This window comes from Pseudoliparis swirei, chromosome 18 (assembly GCF_029220125.1).
Source record: "Pseudoliparis swirei isolate HS2019 ecotype Mariana Trench chromosome 18, NWPU_hadal_v1, whole genome shotgun sequence".
NCBI classification, from domain to species: Eukaryota; Metazoa; Chordata; class Actinopteri; order Perciformes; family Liparidae; genus Pseudoliparis; species Pseudoliparis swirei.
The window spans coordinates 22,288,806-22,308,119 of record NC_079405.1 but is presented as its reverse complement, the minus strand read 5'-3'; the positions used below and the strand labels follow the sequence as shown (position 1 = coordinate 22,308,119).

Below are 19,314 nucleotides of genomic sequence, written 5' to 3'. Positions count from 1 at the left end.
GGAGAAAGCGTGTATTTTAAACAATATTCATTAAGAAATATTATTATTATTTAAAATTCCCTATCTTACCACTTAATCATAATAATCATGACCCTTGGAGAAAGCGTGTATTTTAAACAATATTCATTAAGAAATATTATTATTATTTAATATGCCCTATCTTACCACCAAATTATAATAATCATGATAATGCCCATGTTAGCATAATCAGGCCTTTTTACATGTTCCAATGTGTCTCCTGGTCCAGCAAGGGGCAAAAGGTCAGCTGACCTCCGTGGGTTTTAGCCCCCGCTGCCGATGCCTGTGGGGGGAGTGACAGCCTGGTGGGCTTGAGGACGCGTGACGTGACGTTGTCTTAGATGGAGCATCAGCCAGGTACGGAAACACATCCATGGCAAGCACGTTATCCAAGGCTCCTCTCGAAAACATATTATTATTAAAGGTAAAAGTAAAACCCCCTCCAACATGTAAAATTACAGGACTGGAACCTGCCAGATCTTTTGAACGCACTGACCAATAGTATTACGCTAGTAATACAAAGTAATCTTTAGTTTAAAGAAAAATTTCCAAAAAAATTCCCATTAAGAATTCTTCTGAAAATGTTGTCTCAACAAAAACACAGGCAAATTAATTTCCTGTCTCGCAGCCAATAAGCTCACCTCTCTATCGCACTTTAATATTTCAAGATTTTCACCGCACTGACAATTAAAATTATATCAGCACTGTGAATCATGGGAATCCAATTTATTCTCTTATTAAGGTCCTTATTATTACCATTGTTTTGTGGGCATGTTAACTAGCTGGCAATATGTTGATAACAATAAACCCCTTTATTTCATGTTTGCTGTTTCACGGCTCCTGAATCTGCTGTGTGTCAGTAACAGTGTTTTTTTTTCTGGTAGGAGGAAACTGAAGCTTGATGTCCAGCTCAGAAGCAAACCTGCCAACTCAGGCTAAAAAATGTTGAAAGAGTTGCAGAGTGCAGTTAGACACTCTGCTAACTAGAGCGCAGGCGGTAGAATTCAGAGAAATAAAAAAGGTCTCACAGAGCTAGAGGACATGAACCTGCAGCACAGGTTTAATGGCGCTCACCAAGATTTTTTCTAAAAATCAAGTTAGATGTTCTTTAGAAATCACAGAATCCATTTTTCTTGAAGTTTTCTAATAAGAGAGAGAGGAATAATCACAGAAAGTTTTCATGCCTTGAAGGCAAATTCAAAGTAAGCCATAATGTGCTTGCTTCATTATTTCTGCATCTTCCTCTCTAACAGGTGACTCTGGGGATGCCAGCGATAATGTGTGTTCTGCTCTTTTACCTCCGCTGTATTGGCGAACAGGAGTGCGTCTCATATCTACGATGCCAGCTGGACGAAACCGAGACTCGCTTCAGGGCAGGAAGCCAGAACCAACACAAGAGTGTCCCAGCAGTCTGCGTGAAACTACAAAACTCACATTTAAAACTTCTTCAATAAAGTTGAACCATGGAGTGGTGATGTCTGCTCTCATTTCACCTCGAAATATGTAGCCCAGTCTCCAGGAAAACATGTTGACGTTTCTGTCAACCACCGGTTCCGTTGTTCCCTTCCGCTACGTTGTTCCCTTCTGCTACATTGTTCCCTTCCGCTACGTTGTTCCCTTCCGCTACATTGTTCCCTTCCGCTACGTTGTTCCCTTCCGCTACGTTGTTCCCTTCTGCTACATTGTTCCCTTCCGCTACGTTGTTCCCTTCCGCTACGTTGTAAGTTGTTCCCTTCCACTATGTTGTTCCGTTCCGCTACATTGTACGTTGTTCATTCCGCTACATTGTTCCTTTCCGCTACGTTGTACGTTGTTCCCTTGCACTACGTTATTCCCTTGCACTAGGTTGTTCCCTTGCACGATTATTTTTGGGACAGAATAGACATGTAACATTGTTGTTCTGGCAGTTGCAATAAGAATGACATGTTTCGTGTTACTTTGTTGTAATGATGTTTATAGTTTAGCAATAAAAGGATATTCCATAGTTTCCAGTCTCACATTCCAAAATGACCATAATGTCCATGTCCAAATCGAAGGTCTGTCTCGCACATCAGCCATGATTCAAAATGCTAAGAATTCGAAAAATACATTCCTGTTTTTACCATAATGGTTTGGTTTCTGCTGCAAGCTTCGTGTTCATTGTGCATGTAACCTCGCCTCCGTCTTCCAACATATTCATACAGGAATTACATTAAATTAATATACAGGACAGTCTCAGAAAATTAGAATATTGTGATAAAGTTCTTTATTTTCTGTAATGCAATTAAAAAAACAAAAATGTCATGCATTCTGGATTCATTACAAATCAACTGAAATATTGCAAGCCTTTTATTCTTTTAATATTGCTGATTATGGCTTACAGCTTAAGAAAACTCAAATATCCTATTTCTAAATATTAGAATATCATGAAAAAGTATACTAGTAGGGTATTAAACAAATCACTTGAAGTGCCTAATTAACTCGAAACACCTGGAAACACATTTTCAAATGTTTGATTTTGTTTTGCTGTTATAAATCTTTTTTTTTACTTGGTCTGAGGAAATATTCAAATTTTATGAGATAGGATTTTAGAGTTTTCTTAAGCTGTAAGCCATAATCAGCAATATTAAAAGAATAAAAGGCTTGCAATATTTCAGTTGATTTGTAATGAATCCAGAATGCATGACATTTTTGTTTTTTTAATTGCATTACAGAAAATAAAGAACTTTATCACAATATTCTAATTTTCTGAGACAGTCCTGTATATCGGTTAACTCTTACCATTGATATAAGGAAGAAAAACTTCTCTCAAGGAGCTTTAGCTGAGCAAGATGCTGATACATGAGTTTAATTCAAGATTTGAGAGTGTGATAGAAATAACAGTTCTTGTGAAATGTTTTTGTATAGTGTACATATTGCAGCAGATGTCCTTGTGGGATATGTGGGTGTTTTTGCATGATAGTCTAAAGCAGTGTGAACGGTCAGTGTTGCCGAACAGACTGTATAGTCATGGGTAGTGCAGGCGCATCCGTACATGTCAGGTGTATGTGAGATTTCACGTACGTACTCTGTTCCCACCACTGGTGTCTTCAATGTGCGTTTTTCTCAACCTTATTTAAACTCTGTATACAAACTCATGGAAAGCCTGTCTCGTTTGATAAAAAGGAGAGCACCATTTAAACTGATAATGTATTGAAAGTTATTGGTTGCAGTAATTCCATCTCTCCGTGGCTGCCTCCAATTGAAACACCTGTTCACACATACATTATGCACTTAAGGTAGCAGACTCTTGTTGTTTTTTCCAGCACGATGTTTTTCCATTGAACTTGGAAATTGACAATCACATGTTGGGGAAATCAAAATTGACACGATTAGTTGTGTACAGGACATTTACATAAAGTTGAGGCATCCATAAACCTTAACATACCAAAGCTGCCATGGTCAAATAATGTAGAAATCAAGAATTTAAAAAAACTGGAACAGGACAATAAATGTGTTCTGGAGTTTGCAGTATGGTCAGATATTGATATTGTTGTCGGGTGACTTGGTCGACAAAGATTGTAACTTTGGAAGATTTTATTTGACTGCTGAAGCCTCATAATAACTTTCGATGAACTCTGGAATGCAGTTTTGCCCAGAATGAAAGTGTGTATGTCGCCCATCTCTTACCTTGAAATAGCTTTGGGGGAGTATTTCTTCATGGCCAGTATAGACAGGGCTAATGATTGAAACGGCCACCTCTTGCAATGTAAAGTGGGACATGTGCATATTGCAATGAAGGGTGTAACTTGAATTCAATAAATATTTTACTAAGGGGTCTAAATACCCAAGTAACCCAAGTAGAAGCTATTACTTTATTCCAAGCTTGTGATTTAATAAAGGTTTTTACGGCTGAAACTCAACACAGAAAGCAAAATCAAGCCTTGTTAACAACTGTGGCAGTGGTGAGTCAACCTTTGAGAATGTGCCACAGTCCAGTGGAGCAAGAGTGGAATTCTACATCTGCAATTATTGAACAATGGGGTGCAAAATAAGTATTTGAGCCGGAAGGAGAGGGGAGTGGGGAGTGAGCGAAAAGTCAGTCAGGGGTGAAAAGTACATGACTCATGACTCAAATCCATTTCACTTTTTTTTTTTCATACTGTTTGCTTTAATCTAAAAGAAACAGACATAGGTAAATGAGATGATACACAACATTGAGGGGGGGGTAAATATTAGAGAAATGAATGGCGTGGTAAATAAATGCAGGCTTGAACGCTCAGTCAACAGGCGTTCCTTAGTACAGGAGGCAACACACAGTACAGTACTTCCTATAGAGTCCATAATGCAACGACTCTTGTCATGTCATTCCCACAAAATCATATTGGCACTTAACGAAAACAAAATGAATACACTGGGTATATCCTCAATCCAGGCAACACGGAAACAGGCACGCAGCTTTAATACAAACGGTGGCACACAAGGCACAATGCTTCAGATCTATCATACGTATGTCTTTGTTGTTTCATAAGTGGTACTGTAGAGTAGCTTCACATTCATTTCCAGAAGTCCGACAATAGATACAAAAAAGGCACACAGAACTGCTGGCAGGAGAACTATGGACACGCGCGTCCCGAAAGATGGGACTGGAGACTATAAAGAATCCATGAAGTCAGGAACAAACATGTGCACAAACATGTGTTATAAGGCACTGTAGTAAAACATTATATGTGTAGTAAAAAAAAAAAAGAAACAAAATAGGTGGTATATACACCCGGGCATTTTAACATGTTATAGAAAACATACCCTGAATGACTGTCTCTCCCAAAGTCAGCAAAACAGACCAGACCAATACATCTACACAAAGACTCTAATTCATGTCGCTGCAATGTGCTTGCTGTTAATAAATTCTTTCTTTAACGGTGTCTGTTTTGAAGTCCTCAGGGAGAGGGTTTTGTCTGTAGACAGAATCTAAACCATGGTAAGGCCAGAAGACTCTCCCAAACTACAAGTACTGCTCCCTTTTCTCTGGTGGGGTACTTTTAACATTTGGTCTGCAATTCAAAAGGGAAAAAGAACACGTTTCAGTCAAGGTACAGTCACAGCGCACAAAAGTAAACCCAAAAGACACATATTACAAGAAACACCCAGAGGTCATAGGATATAAGAAAAATCATAAATCAGCGCTAAACAAAAACCACAAAAGGGGTTTCAACTCATTGTTAACGTTCGGCCAATAGTGAGACAAAGGAGGGCGTGGGAGGTGTAGTAGAGGGTTCACACGGAAACGGACGAGGCCACCTCATTTCTTAGATAGAAGGTCTTAATTATCGTCCTTTAGGAGTCCATATTTACAGAAAAGGCTCAGAAGGTAAGGGACAAAAATGGGAGATAACAATGCGTCTGGGTTCCCATTACGGTGCAGATGTAGTAATGAAGATAGGGAAGTATTCTTCAAGAGGTCCACATTTAGGGTTTAAACGAAGAACCGGAGGGGAGGGATGGGGCCGGGGAAGAAAGGGAAGACAGTGGTTGGACAGTCAGGAGAGTCCTCGATAAAAGGCATGGGGGCTGATCAGTCGGGGAAACTAGTTTCACTCAACAACTCTGCCCTGAATTAAGAGGAGAGAAGAAGACAATGAGAGGAGAACAGGAGGAACAGAGAACATGAGAGGAAAGAAGAGAAACATCAAAAACGCTTTGATTCTCGCACAAGCTATGAAGTGTTAGAAAGAATGTAGAGGGGCTCATGATCAGGGGATCGGACTGACGTTAGCAGGAAAAACAAGGCGATGGAAAGTCAATGAGAAGAAGCACAGGAGGTGATGCTACATGTCAGCTCGCTACAGTTTAAAGAGATTACACATTTTGAATAAATATTAGGCTAATAATGATGGACTGGCTGATGATTGCAGAGAGTAAGATGAGAAGATTGGTACCGATCTCTATATCGTTATGGTAAATATGACGCTAGAGCCACCGCAGAAAATCTAGCTATGGACCTCAGTTAAGCAAATACAAGGGGGGGGGAAACAACGAGCTTGGCTGTGTCCAAAAGTAACAAAATCTACTGGCCAGCTCCATAATTAACAATAATGATGTCTCATTTGTTATGTTGTTTTTTTTTTTTGTCTTTAGATAGAGCCAGACTAGCTGTTCCTCTTGTTTATGATCTAAATGATATGTTAAGCTAAGCTAAACTCCTGCTTTTAGCTTCATATCTAACAGAAAGATAAGAGAGGGGCATCAATATTCTCATCTAACTTTCTAACAAATAAGTATACTTCATGAAATGTCAAATCATTACTCTAAATGTACATTATATTTTATTTAGACATAGCTTTACAGGTTTATTTTTCAATTTAAATCAGACTTGTTTACCAATACCTATTTAAAGCACAGCTGCTAATGACAGACAAGTGATTCCTGACATCCCGCTCATTTAAAGGGAACAAGGAACGTACAACCCCCACCCCAATTTGTCAGTGCACTCTACAGAGCACTCCAAAAACAAGTGTCTACCAAGAAAAGAGGCCGTATGACCGGGAAACAGGGGGACTAAGAGCGTTCTAACAAATGTTAATGGCTTTATTATCTGGAACAGTGATGGACCGGCTCTTTTAGAAACACAAACGGAAGGCAAATTGATGTGGGAGCATCAAGCGGGGAACTCAAGAGCTAATTTAAACCCACTGTTGAGTTTTACAGGCTCCACCATGGGGAACGTTGAAAAGAACGTTGCAGATATCTATTGTAATACTTTGCAATAATATGTGACAATCTAATGCAGTGAAGTTAAGTATGACATTTATATTATTCACAAGTCAGGTGTAAACATTCTCGCTGAGTTGATCATAAAGTAATGAAACTGAAGTCTTATCGCTTATGATCCCTAGTGAGATTAATATCTACGTGGGTAGTTCATGAATTAGCTTGAATCTTAGACATTGGTTTGGTTATAAAAGAGATAATATAGGATGATGTTATGTGTGATTCTGGAATGATGCTGTTAGTAAATGGAGCATGGTGGTGGTATGTCGATGAGATCCTCCACTTTCTCTTGGTGGAGAGTAAAATAGTGGAATGGCCATTAACAGCATTCATACTCAGTCAAACAAAGAAGACATCTTTTTTAACAATCCACCTCCACTCGTGCAGTTCAGGTTGTGTCTTGATGTGCAGCCATCATCAAGTGATTGTTCTGTGTTGTGACTATGTAAGAACAAGCCTCTTTTAAAGCGAAGAAGCTTGTTAGCGGTTACAAAATGGCTGCCCGAGGCATTAATTACATGAGACGCTAAACACAGCTGTTTCTTTATTGTCATTGTGGTTAGTTTATTCACATGTAAGTTTCTCTTAATCAGACCGTAGCTACTGAGATTATGTCCTCTTGGGTTGTTATGGAGTTCCGGAGTTGTTTAACAACCGGGGAAATGTTCAAGTCTTCTTCAATACAGCATGATGTTCGTTTAGTAAATTATGATCCATTTAGAGTAAAATAGACCATAAAGCAGAGTATGCTTAAGGGTGTCGCTGGTTTGTTATTGACAGGGCGCTACCAAAGCCGTATACAGCATCTCCACGTTACCCCAAACATGGTCATTTTTGCTCACTGGTTGCAACAAGAAAGAAACCCTTGGGGATGGTCAAAATATACAGTCTATGGTTTGAACCTAAACTAATCATTTTTCCTAAGCTTAACCAGATAGTTATATTGTGTAAGTAAACCTACTTTGGAAGTTTATTTTATTAAATATGTCTCAAGCGGAAAACTGTACGTTTCCTGTGAACTGACGCTAGAGGGTAACCTATAGTGTCCTCGCTTGAAGCGTAGGGCCAATGCTGAGGGTCAGTATTTGACGAGTTGGGACTGAGAACGTGTTGACTTGGTGGATATTTTATCGTGCGATTCAAGACTTGTTTTTAACTCAGTGAGCAACCGTACAACCTGCAGCTGTGCTTCTAGTTTGAGCAGGAGAAGCTTTAGTACAGTTACTTTGTATGCTGACATTTTACACAACATAACTGCACCAGTGGAGTGTGAATACACAAAGCAATATGGGGGGAAAGATGCAGCGCCAACCAGGAAGCATAGGACATGCTAATAAAATTCACTTTTGCATTATTTCTAGCTCCTTGTGCGTTGTCTCTGGGTATCTGCTGTGACACGCTTTACACTAAGATGTTGCGATTAGCTTCTTTCTTTTTTTAAGTGGGTGACTCTGTGTTGTGATGTTGGGTGGCAGATTAAAGCTACTAATTTCAATGAGGTCAAATAAATATACATTGAGGCATTAGAGGTGTCCATGCAAGCTTTGTATCATCACATGAGTAAACTGGATGATTGACGTGAAATATGTAGGTTGTCTGCTCACACATATTGTATGAAAGTTTGTAGGGTTTTAGCCACCAAAATATGTACAACTGGTGGATGATGTGCTTGTGAGTACCCGTGTCTGCGGTGTGTAACTACACGATCGCATGTGTGTTTGATAGTCTTTTTGTTTTGTTTTATAATTTGAGAGAAAAGATGGTGGAAGGGGTGCAAGCGTGTCCGATGCTTTCTGTTTGGGTGCCTGCTGGAAGGGGGTGGGGTTTACACGTACTCCCTGGTTGTGGAGGGCTGTGATTGGCGGTAATACTGCTGCCCTCGTATTTCCTCTTTAGAGCAGGAGCAGCACAGCAAGGCACCGCCCAGGACCGTCAGACTTGACGCCGCCCAGCCCACGAACAGGGCGGAGCCAAACTCATACCTGTGTGTGAGAGAGAGAGAGAGAGAGAGAGAGAGAGAGGGGGCAGATGTATAGGATTGCTGCTAGTGCCCGAGATTTGACTGTTTTCACTTCCTTCCACTATGTTGATATGATAAACTCCGACTCATTGTAAAGTAAGAAACAAGACTCGCTGAAAGCCCCTTTACCCAGAAAATTTAAATGAATATCAAACCCAGAAGAAATAATAATCTAAACAATCGTGTATCTTAATTATTAATTTTACTTATACATTTTCTGATTCTCAAAATAGACCTGATGACAGTAGTGAGTGTATAATACTGTGTATTTACTCATTTGCAGTAGGAGGCTATACCTCTGAGGGTATCCTCAAAATAATCTCATTGATTGTTTCAACACAATGATCTGGCACGAATTAAAAGAAAATGATTTAACGATTGGAGATGGGTATTCAGGGTTGCTCAACATTTAAATAAAAAAAGGATACTATTTTTCGGTTTTAAGTGCCGATAATGTAACACCCTGTTCTGTTTCCCCTGTGTTCCGTGTCTTCTCTGTCTTAATTGTTTAATTCCCTGCACCTGCACTCAGCCACTTTTGTCTCGTTAGTGTCTGATGTCGTACACCTGTTTCCCCCCTATATATTGTGTCAGTCTTTCCCTTGTCTGCTGTCGGATTGTCGTCTATAGTTCTGTGTCCTTTTCCCGTCGTCCTGTCAGTATTCCTGGTTCTGCCTGTTGACCCTGCCTGCCCCTTTTGGACCTTGTTTTTTTGTTATTTATATTGCGTCCAGCCTGTCACCCCGCGCCTGAGCCTCACCCCGTCACAAGAACCTGACAGATAAATAATAGTATCTCAGATACAACTGTTCGTTGCTGCAGCTAGTTGTCGTCTTCATCCACTATTATTAGGAGCTATCAGCAGCTAAAGCTAGCCATGTTTATCAGCCTTAACTCGTAACTATTGGCAGGTAACGCTAGCCATGTTTATCAACTAGAAACTTACGACAACAAGAAACATACTATGTATATAGTTGAGTTTGTATGGCAGTTATTTCACATACCTGGCGTTGGGCGGTGTGTTCGGGTTGAAGAACTGATAGGACACCTGAGTGGCATACCAGGACACGGAGATCATGGTACAGAGACCTGTGTGGGAGGGACAGATACATAAGCATTCACTAGAGCTACAACAACACACAAATGAACTGTGATGAATCCTCATTTAGTAAATTTCGCCCCTCTGGGTTTGTGGTTTATGTCTGTGGTCAGCTACTAATGCCTTTAAAAGGACCACTTCCTGTTTACAGCCGGGACTCGTAATTACAGAGATGACCACACCACTGCTCTGGTTGTCGGAGATACTGCCGTGTATCTATATGATTGGTCACAAAGTAAACGCGGCATCAACAGAACACAGCAGACAGAAGTCCCACCTGCAAGCAGGAAGAGAGCTCCTCCGGCCACGGCGATGCGGGTCTTGGTGACCGGGTTGTTGTCCCCCACCTTGGTGCACTTCATGCCCACCACGCTGACAATGATGCTGAGGAAGCCCAGCAGCACGGACACCACCATGAGGGCTCGACACGTCTGGATGTGGACTGGATAAAGAAAATGGAAAGGAGGGAAGGGGGGGGGGCAATACAATGGAAGAAAGGGAGGGGAGGGGAAAGGAGGAGAAAGTGGTGAGGGGACATATCTTTTGAGTCCATCACTTGTAACAAAAATGCACATTTCTTGATATTAAAAGTGACAAATATGAGGGATTGAAGCCTGCTGATGGGAGACCGCATGCTTCTCTGGCAGAAAGCTCCTCCGGTGCTGTCCTGTTTTCCCAGCAGGGTAATTCTTGCCCCATTTCGTTTCCAGAGGTGACTTTCTCGGGCGAGGCTCTGGGACCTTTTTAAACGACACTGTAAATCTTCCCCAGATAATTCTGCTGTGGTTTTGCCTTCTCAAAAATCTAATGTGCCGCCCACAGGGGCCTCAGCACACACATAACTCAGTGGGTGGAACATATTTACACATTATTTACACACACAGACACGCACACACACAAAATATCTGTAGGTGGAATAGACACCGATGAAACACACAACTCTCTCTCTATCTCTCACTCTCTTTCACACACACAGAGAGAGAGGAGCTGTAGGAGGGCCTGCTTTACATGTTTCACACAGTGGGATTAGTGTGGCTTTGTCACAAAGCAAGATTGTTTTCACGGAGCCATCGCCACAGCGATCAGACTCTGATGCCTCAAACGGGTTTGAGGCGACGCAGAACGCTAAATGATACTGTCAAAGCGAGGGGATTGTCGACGCCCCAGCAGCAGAAGTAGACACGCAAAGTCCCGTGTATCCAGATTCTGATAACAGATAAAGCTGACAAATTATCAAAAAGAAAACATAAAAGAGTCTTTCATACAGGTTGAAGAGCCAAGGTTCAACATCCTTCGCATTAAAGCCGCAAACACAATGTGTGAATAGACTTAAATTGATTTTTTTTTTAAACGATAGAATATTTAGAAGAATTCAAGGTCAATTTACAATTTTTGCTTCAAGAGCTTTTAACTCCATTTCATGTTCTTCAAAGCTTTTTGGGGAAAAAAGGTAGTGAGTGGAGCCTTGAGCTCGTGTTTTTTTGGCCGAACTTTCCAAGGTAAACAAAAAGGTTTCATGCTCAACTAGAAGAGCAAAAAGATAACGGTATAGTCTACTCTGACAATACTTGCGCTTTTCAACTGTAACTCGCAGTTGTTGTTTTTTTCGTCAAACTACCATAATTTCCAATTAGATTACGATAGAATAGCTTGAGAAAAATATTGCATTTATCCTGAGATTTCAATCACAGTGAAGTCTTCAAAACTCTGGAAAGGGGCTATGAAGAAGCTTGAACAACATTTTTATTTTCTTTGTCAAAACTAAGGTTTCCAAGATCAAGAATGAACTTTTGTGCGCCTAGAATTTACTTTAATATAAATGTTTGACCAAAAAAAAACAATCTAAATGAAGCGTCACATTTAGCTTTATCTCTGAAGCTTTCCAATGCATCTCACCATCTTCAAAAAAACCTCAAAAGACCTAGTAAGTGAACCTTTTGAAAAGATTTTATATTTCAGACAACAATCTTTTCAGAGCTTTCAACTCTATCTCACCGTCTTCAAATGAGTGTTTTCAGAATCAACAGTATAATTAGAAAAAACATTTTTTTTAATTGTTTGTTGAATGACTATTTCCAATGTCAAGAATAGATGTTAGAAGAGACTTTTTGTGTGAGGAAAAAGTCACTCCAAAAAGAGCTCTAGGTCAACAGCCTGAGCAGGAACCTGAAGTCATCATTTGTCATTGTGACACAAATACACACACCATCATTCATGGTGCAGCAGTGAAGGAGCATTTCAGAAGCGGATCTGAAGGGACTTTATGATGGGCGGCGAGGATGGAACAATCTTTGAAGTCTGATTTATGGCTCTCGAGCTCCTTTTGATGGACTCTATGTATAGTCTTCAACAGAGAGAGGTTTCTATTTTCTGTTCTTTCATCCATTCTTGAGCATTCCTCTTTTATATTTCTGAGAGATGTGCGGGGGTTCAGGCCGATGCTCTGACCCGTTTCAGTTAGTGACAAACCAGAAGGGCGTTCGGAGTCTTTTGGGGTGAAGGAGAGGCTAAAAGCAGGGAGGGAGGGAGGGAGGGAGGCTGGCTCCCCCATCTCTCTCTCTCTCTCCAGCATCCAAAGTTGGCAGTACCAGCCACAAGCTTTCAATGAGGATGTGTGCGAGCTGGTGTGTGTGTGTGTGTGTGTGTAAACACTGTAAGGTCCCATTGTGAAGTCACTTGTGACTCTTTTGTATGTAATATTGGTTTTCCCACTGACTAACTATGAAAATTGAACTCATATCTGACAACTGCAGAGGTTTTTAAATCCAATTGTACCTCAAGCGCATACTTGATGTTTAATCCTAATTGTATTACCACATATTAGTTCACATATCCTAACTGGTCAAGACTAAGCTCTTACAGTAGGTTGCAGTTGGTGTATATACTCGAATGTTAATAGGTCATCCTCGTCATATTGCACGAGTATAAAGTTGCACTGCAGTTGCTATAAGGTCAACAAAATGTACCACGTAGTTTCAGTTTGTAACATGTATTATGTTTGCTATTTTTAAAAGGCCTTTGTGTGTAGACAGGCATTATATATTAGCAGTAGTTATCAATGCTGTGATAATTGGATAATCGTTGTGCAAATGTATACGTCAATAAGAGTGGAATCTATGGCTGTTTATCGTCCACTATGTGGCCACAGACACGTCACACTCGCTCTCCTGGACTGGAAGACATCACATTCACACGATATATAATCCCATTTGTGAACCTGTTCAACCCTACAACACGTCACCAGTGCCTTCCTTGTGAAAAAAAGGATAACGCTGGTGATCTTTCTTATTTTTCTTATTGTCAACAAATCCATGAAAAGATGAACATGACCTAATAACATGTATAATGTGTGTATCAAAGCCTGGTGTATCTTCTTCCTCTGTGCTATAGAGCTCCATTGTAGTCCAACAACTTTTTGGAGCCACACTGTTGCACCGGGTGACATTTTGCTTCATTACAATGACCACTCCCACCGCAGTTTATTTTTTGAACCAGTCCCACAAACACTGTACTGCTGCCTAAAAATGCTGTAAATAGGCCCCAACAAAATACACTATGTTCGACTGTTTGAGAAGGATCTGCTAAAAACGACAGTGCTCAGGTGTTTTGAGGAAATTACTGGGCCTTTTTTAAAATATTGGTGAATTTGTATTTACTTCTTTGGGAGGAACTAATGTGCTTGGCTCCACAGACTGCATAGAGAAAAAGTATTGAAAGGCGAACAAACACATTGTTGGTTTGGTCCTTTTTATAGGATGTGTCGACCGTAAAACAAACACCAGCCGTAAACATGAATTAATGGAAATTCACGGGAAGTTGTGCTGATGTGTATCCTGGGCAGATGATCCAAAACAATATTACCAAATGCTGTGTTCTCATCTACTTAATAAATCTACGTCACAGAACCACAGACCAGAAACATCTTCTTTTTTTTTGCCCCGCCTAACACTAACGTGAATACAAGCTTTATTATGTTATTGTTTTTTTCCGGTTCTGAAGAGCTGTCCTTTCAGCACCACCGTCCATCCTGAAAATATGTAAACCTGAAATGAAAGAAGAAAAAAACCTCCTTCTATCCACCATCTCCTTTTTTGAGCAAAACCAAACTGGGCAAACCCCGCAGAGCAGATCCAGGACACTTTGTTTCCGCCACGGCTGCTTGGCCGCATCAGCGGAGCGCAGCCACAGTCTGGTGAACAATTACACCCTCCATCACATGCTGCCCCCGCTTCGAAAAAAAGTAGCCCGTGAGAAGAGCTCCTTCAGAACTCAGATCAGCGCCGGTGTTGGCTCACACCAAACACACATGATGGAATGCCGATCTGCTCCGTTTCATAATCTGTCCGGGGAAACACCCGGACGACTTCGTGATCGATCGAGACTCGCTCTGCGATGCGTTCACCCAGAGCTGCGCGGTCCAATGTTCGGAATGATTTCTCCACTGTGCTGCATGTCTTCAGCCTGAATCTGCCCTCACCGGGTGTGTGAGCGGAACAATGTGCGCGTGTGGGGACGACGAAGTGCATTCTGGGAATATCTCTGGTGTTTTAGCTCAACACTGGCCTTTTCTTCTCCGAACAGCCCCCATTCATCGGCGAAGGACAATACGCCGTTCTTATCGACGAGATGTGCCAAAAAAAATGGGGGGGGGGGCAGGATTGCGTCGTCGCATACTTCTTTTGATCCAGCAGCTCACCAACATGTTTGCAAACCGCCTCTTTGTGTTTCCCTAAGTGCCACAGCGGGAAGCGTAATCACGGAGGGGGGGAAAAACCAATTGTTTTATGAAAATTGCTTGTGACCTGAGAACCCCCCTTCCACCCTCCCTGTAGTCTTTCATTAGAATCTGTAATAGGTTGATTCAAGCAGACAGTAGATGGATGGGTTCCTGTAATCTGCGTGCCATTAATTATGGGTCACTAGGTCCTACTCACAGATTGGAGATGACAGGAGTCTCATATTCTGAGCTAATTTATGACTGAACCCCACATTCCTGACCCCTCTCCTCCTCCCTCCCTCCCTCGCCCCCACTCGCTCGCAAATTACGCTTTGGAGTTTTTAATTGAACTAAATGATTTTACAGGATTTACAGCTTCTGAATTGACAGCAGCAAGGTGTTCTGGGACATTTTTTCCCTTCTGTTTTTCTCTGCTGCTGATTGATAACCACAACAGCTGGTGTGATATCAGTAATACAGCTCATTTCGAGGAAGACAATCTGAGTGTGAGTTTTTTTTTCCCTGGATCTTTTGAGTTGAAAAGAGGATTTGATCGAGAAAGCAACGTGAGAACGCATTGTGAAGTATGGTCAAAATAAAACCTTCTTGGTGATGCCTTGCAAGCTCATAATTGAAGTATAACCGTGCTTTTCATCATCTTGCGAATCTCCCTCAACCGGCTCCTCTGTGCCCCATCAACCCACTGAGATTTCTGCATATTTCATAGGTTTAAAATATGATGACACACAAAGACATTTGCCACAGGAAGAGGTTTTTTACCAAAAACATAAGATAGGAAATCAGAGAATCATCCAGTGAAAGTTAGTCAGGGTTTTTGAGCTGGAATCAAATATGGTACTCACTGTCCAGCGAGAGCATGGAGTCAAAGATCTTGCACTGCACCTGTCCTGTGCTCTGCGAGGCGCAGCTCATCCACAGACCCTCGTACAGACCCACGGCGGTGATGATGGCGTCGCCGGCATACGACGACTGCTTCCATTGGGGCAGTGCGGTGGTGGAGATGATGCCAATCCAGCCGCCCAATGCCATGAAGTAACCCAACAACTGGAGACCTGAGTTAGCCATCCTTGTTGTTGTGTTTGTACCTCACTCTTAGCTCTGTCCCTCTAACTCCTGTCTGTCCCTCCCTGTTTCACTCGTCTCTATCTGGTCACTCTCAACATCTACCTTCTGCCTCTTGGCTTTAACTTTCATCTGTGGAACTCCTTGTCTCTCAACTCTTTTCTATTAATTCTGCAGTGCTCTTGAGCTCTCCGTGTCAGTTGGGACGATGAGTGGAATGTGTCCCCTCTGGACTTTCCCCGTCTGATTCCTTGATGTCTCTGGGGCACGGTCAAAGTGGAAGAAAACCTTTTCTTGTGGTCAGCGGTTCAGTTCATCAAGCATCGTCGCTGGGCTGCCTCACTCTCTGCATGGCTTCCACCAGTTCGTTCTCTCTCTTTCTCTGTCTCTCTTCTTCTCTCTCTCTCTCTCACTCACTCCGTGCTGCTTGCTTACTTTCCCCCCACTACAATCTTTCCATCTGCTCCTGGCTGAAGTAGTTCAACGAGGGGTAGCAGGGAGAAACAGAAAAAAAGAAAGGAGGAAAAAGAAGGAAAAAAACGTGAACACAAAAAGTCCTTAACAGGCTGACCAAGGAGGGATGGGGTAAAGGGCTCGTCTGTGATTGGACTCCTCTGTGGAGTAGCAACGCCCACTGGGCGTGAAGAGGAATGGGCCGGCTGGGCAAACAAACCCTGTTTCAAACGGATAGGGAAAGAAAAAGATGGCAAAAATAGCAAGTCACAATGACCAGTTCATTAAAGGGCATTTTCTTCAAGAAATGTGTTAAAATTCGATTTGACCTTAAATCTGCATTGCGATCACTTAATCAGACCCTCTTTGACCGACACTCCGACACGCTGCTGTTCCAGGTCTCGCATGCGTTGGTCCTTCAAAGGTTTTGCTGCTGCCCCGGCTGGAGGTGTGGACGGGGTGGTGGTAAAAGTGCAACAAACACACGTAAATCAGAATCGAAACAATGCCTGGCTGAAAAGGACGTGTCACAGCCAGACAGGCTCTCTGGGAATTATGGGCCGCCGAGGCAAGCCTTCCACCCCCCACATTACCATGGTGACCGGGACAAATGAAGAGAGAGAAAGAGAGAGCGGGAGCTCACCCGACTGTCCATCCGTACGAGCTGCAAACGCAGAAACTGTCTTTTTGGAGAACTTTCCCACAGTTTGTGCGTCAGCTCTTCTTCAAATCAACTTATTATGTTACCTACAAGTATAGTCGTCCCATTCGGACTAACCACAGCGTTCCACTCTGCCAATTAGACGGTCCACGGGGTCCTCGGTCCCGGAGACATCGCAGTTTTATCACATCTGTAAGAGACATGTCTCACTCCCACCCTGCACACACACACACACACACCCACACACCCTGTCTACACAACATATTATTGCCTTTACTCTCCAGGTTGGTTATATTTGGATATATAGATTACTCACCGAAGAAATATAAAGTAAGACAAAAAAGGATGTTGTTGGATGTTCTGCTTTAATTTGCATCAATTTCTTTCCACGTTCTGTTGTTCTCACTTCATTCCATGTGTTAGCCGGTTGCCCTTTCCCTTGCCCTCTTCTCACCTCTCCTACCAACTGGACCATGAACTTGATCTTCCATAACATCACAAAAACAACGGAACATGTGAACATGCACGTGACCGCACTTATCCGGCACCGAGCACGTCTTTGAAAACTCTTGGCTACACACACACACACACACGCTCACACATTCAAACACATATATGGATGGAAAGTGCGGTACATGGAAGTCTACCTCACAGGTTTATAGCATAGAAATAAAACAGAAGTAGAACAGACATTGAGCAATTTTTTACGTGGTCATTCGACTCGCACAAAAGAAAATGCCAGTTGTTACTTATTGTGGTGGCAACAGGTTTCAGAGGGGCTGTACCATGTGGTCGCAGCTAGCGGTGAAGTGAGAGGACGTAGCTCTGACGATGTGTGTCAGGCTAGTTAGCTAAGTAGCTTGTTCTTCTCCGGAGCGGTGGGGAATGACAGCCAGCTGTTTGTGTCAGCGAGCTATTGCTAGCGGACAGCCACGTTTTAATGTTACACTGGTTACAGGAAGTAAGCCGATCAAAGTTCTCACTCATCCGGCAATAACAATGTGGTATGCTATGCTATGACGAGTGTGTAGATGAAGCATTAAGTTGTCAGATTTTACTTATTTACTCTCTGCACTTCGTAATGTTACTACTCCACACATTTTAGTCATTACTGCAAAAAGTTAGGGTGTCCAAATTTGAGTTTGCGAAAAAGAGGACACTTCGTCTCGGGGGGGGGTGCTGCTGAGCGATTAAACATCTCTCTTGTTCTGCCTGTTTTGTGATATACATGCCTAAAAGGTGCCTAATAATATTTGTAGACTGAATATCGGCATTATAATTATTATAACTATGAGGATTTTTTGAGTTGCCTATTTTGTGGAGCCCCCTCAGGTGTAGTGCGCGTTATGGGAGCGGCGGCGCTGGTAATAGTTTATAGCATGCCGCACAAACATGCGGCATGGTGCTCAGTGTTGCCAGATTGGAGATGGTGAAGTATCGTACCAAAGGCTCAAAATGGTCGTATTTGGAGGATAATTATCGTGTATCTGGCAACACTGAGATCGGTCGACCAATGGCTGTTCTCTCTACAGTCAGAGCTCGCGCAAGAAGGTGGAACGTAAGGGAGATACCATTTACAAAACTTGTAAGGGGTAAATATTAGTTTGTGAAAGACCCAGAGAAACACAAATATCCGACGAAGCAAAATCCCGGACATTTTTGGAATCCCTGCCGGACGCATTTTTTAGGTCTCAAAAAGAGGACATGTCCGGGGAAAATAGATGAAAATGTGGTAGAGCAAGTGCGCCGATCAAGTCAAGTGCGGTGGGTGGAGGGCGTGGGCTTTCTGATTTTGAATCGTAACGACACACTGCTAGCAGGTTACAGCGGTACATGTTCAAGCGGGACACACTCCACTCAGCAATATTTTGAGTGTCAAACAAGCCTGTCGGCTGAGAGCAAACATAGAAGTGGAAAATGCAACGCATTCTCACTCCCAACTCGTGTCACCCACACTTGGTCAGTGGCTCTTTGTGTCTGCTAGCAACACGCTGAGACACACTGGGCTTTCAACTAACTCCAATGTAAACCCATGCGCTTCAGACAACACGGAACTTTACCCAGGAGGCCGCAGTTTGTGTCTCATGTGAAACCGTTGTTGTTTTGTTGCCTCAAGCTAACCAAGTAAAACTAAAAACGAATTAAATGTATGAAGGAAGTTTATCTTGGAAAGGAACTGTATATATCTCATGAGCAGAAACTGACACACGTCCCTGACACATTTGAAAATGCCGCTGGAGGGGAAGATAGAGAGTCATAGTTTGAAGCTTACGGCCACTGACCAAGGTCACACACATTTTATTACCCTAACCGTGAGGTCACTTATCAAGTAAAGAAAAACACATGTCCTCTCGGCATATGAACAGACAACAATGCCTTGTTTGTTTATTTGAAAGATGGCTCTGAAGGTTGTTCTGAGAGGACAGGTCACGAGAGCTAGCTTTTTGCTTTTGTTCCCCAAACTACGCCTGCTTACTTATTGGTTGTGAGAGACTCATTAGCTGCTACTAGCATAGAATAGCAGAATCTCAGAT

At 42.2% G+C, this 19,314-nt stretch overlaps 1 protein-coding gene across 2 annotated transcripts; it reads right to left on the bottom strand.

The window, feature by feature from the left end:
* Positions 1–4,113: 4,113 nt before the first annotated feature.
* On the bottom strand, positions 4,114–16,130 carry cldn19 (claudin 19). 2 transcript variants are annotated; one of them, XM_056436449.1, is made up of 5 exons: positions 15,447–16,130; positions 10,144–10,308; positions 9,772–9,856; positions 8,583–8,729; positions 4,114–5,030 (listed from the first exon to the last, which is right to left on the bottom strand). In XM_056436449.1, exons 1-5 carry the CDS (start codon positions 15,667–15,669, stop codon positions 4,982–4,984), a joined length of 669 nt encoding a protein of 222 aa, XP_056292424.1. In that variant the 5' UTR covers positions 15,670–16,130; the 3' UTR covers positions 4,114–4,981. The 2 variants fall into 2 exon arrangements, with proteins under 2 accessions (XP_056292424.1, XP_056292425.1); XM_056436450.1 differs by having other exon boundaries at positions 4,114–5,588; positions 15,447–16,129.
* Positions 16,131–19,314: the final 3,184 nt, after the last annotated feature.

What these genes read in the sequence shown, in the direction of transcription:
- cldn19 (XM_056436449.1), bottom strand. Translation starts at nt 15,669, where the DNA reads ATGGCTAACTCAGGTCTCCAGTTGTTGGGTTACTTCATGGCATTGGGC. An exon ending in AGCTCTCTTCCTGCTTGCAG is followed by an intron (nt 9,857 to 10,143) that starts GTGGGACTTCTG and finishes CCTCCCACACAG; the next exon opens with GTCTCTGTACCATGATCTCC. An exon ending in AACACACCGCCCAACGCCAG is followed by an intron (nt 8,730 to 9,771) that starts GTATGTGAAATA and finishes TCTCACACACAG; the next exon opens with GTATGAGTTTGGCTCCGCCC.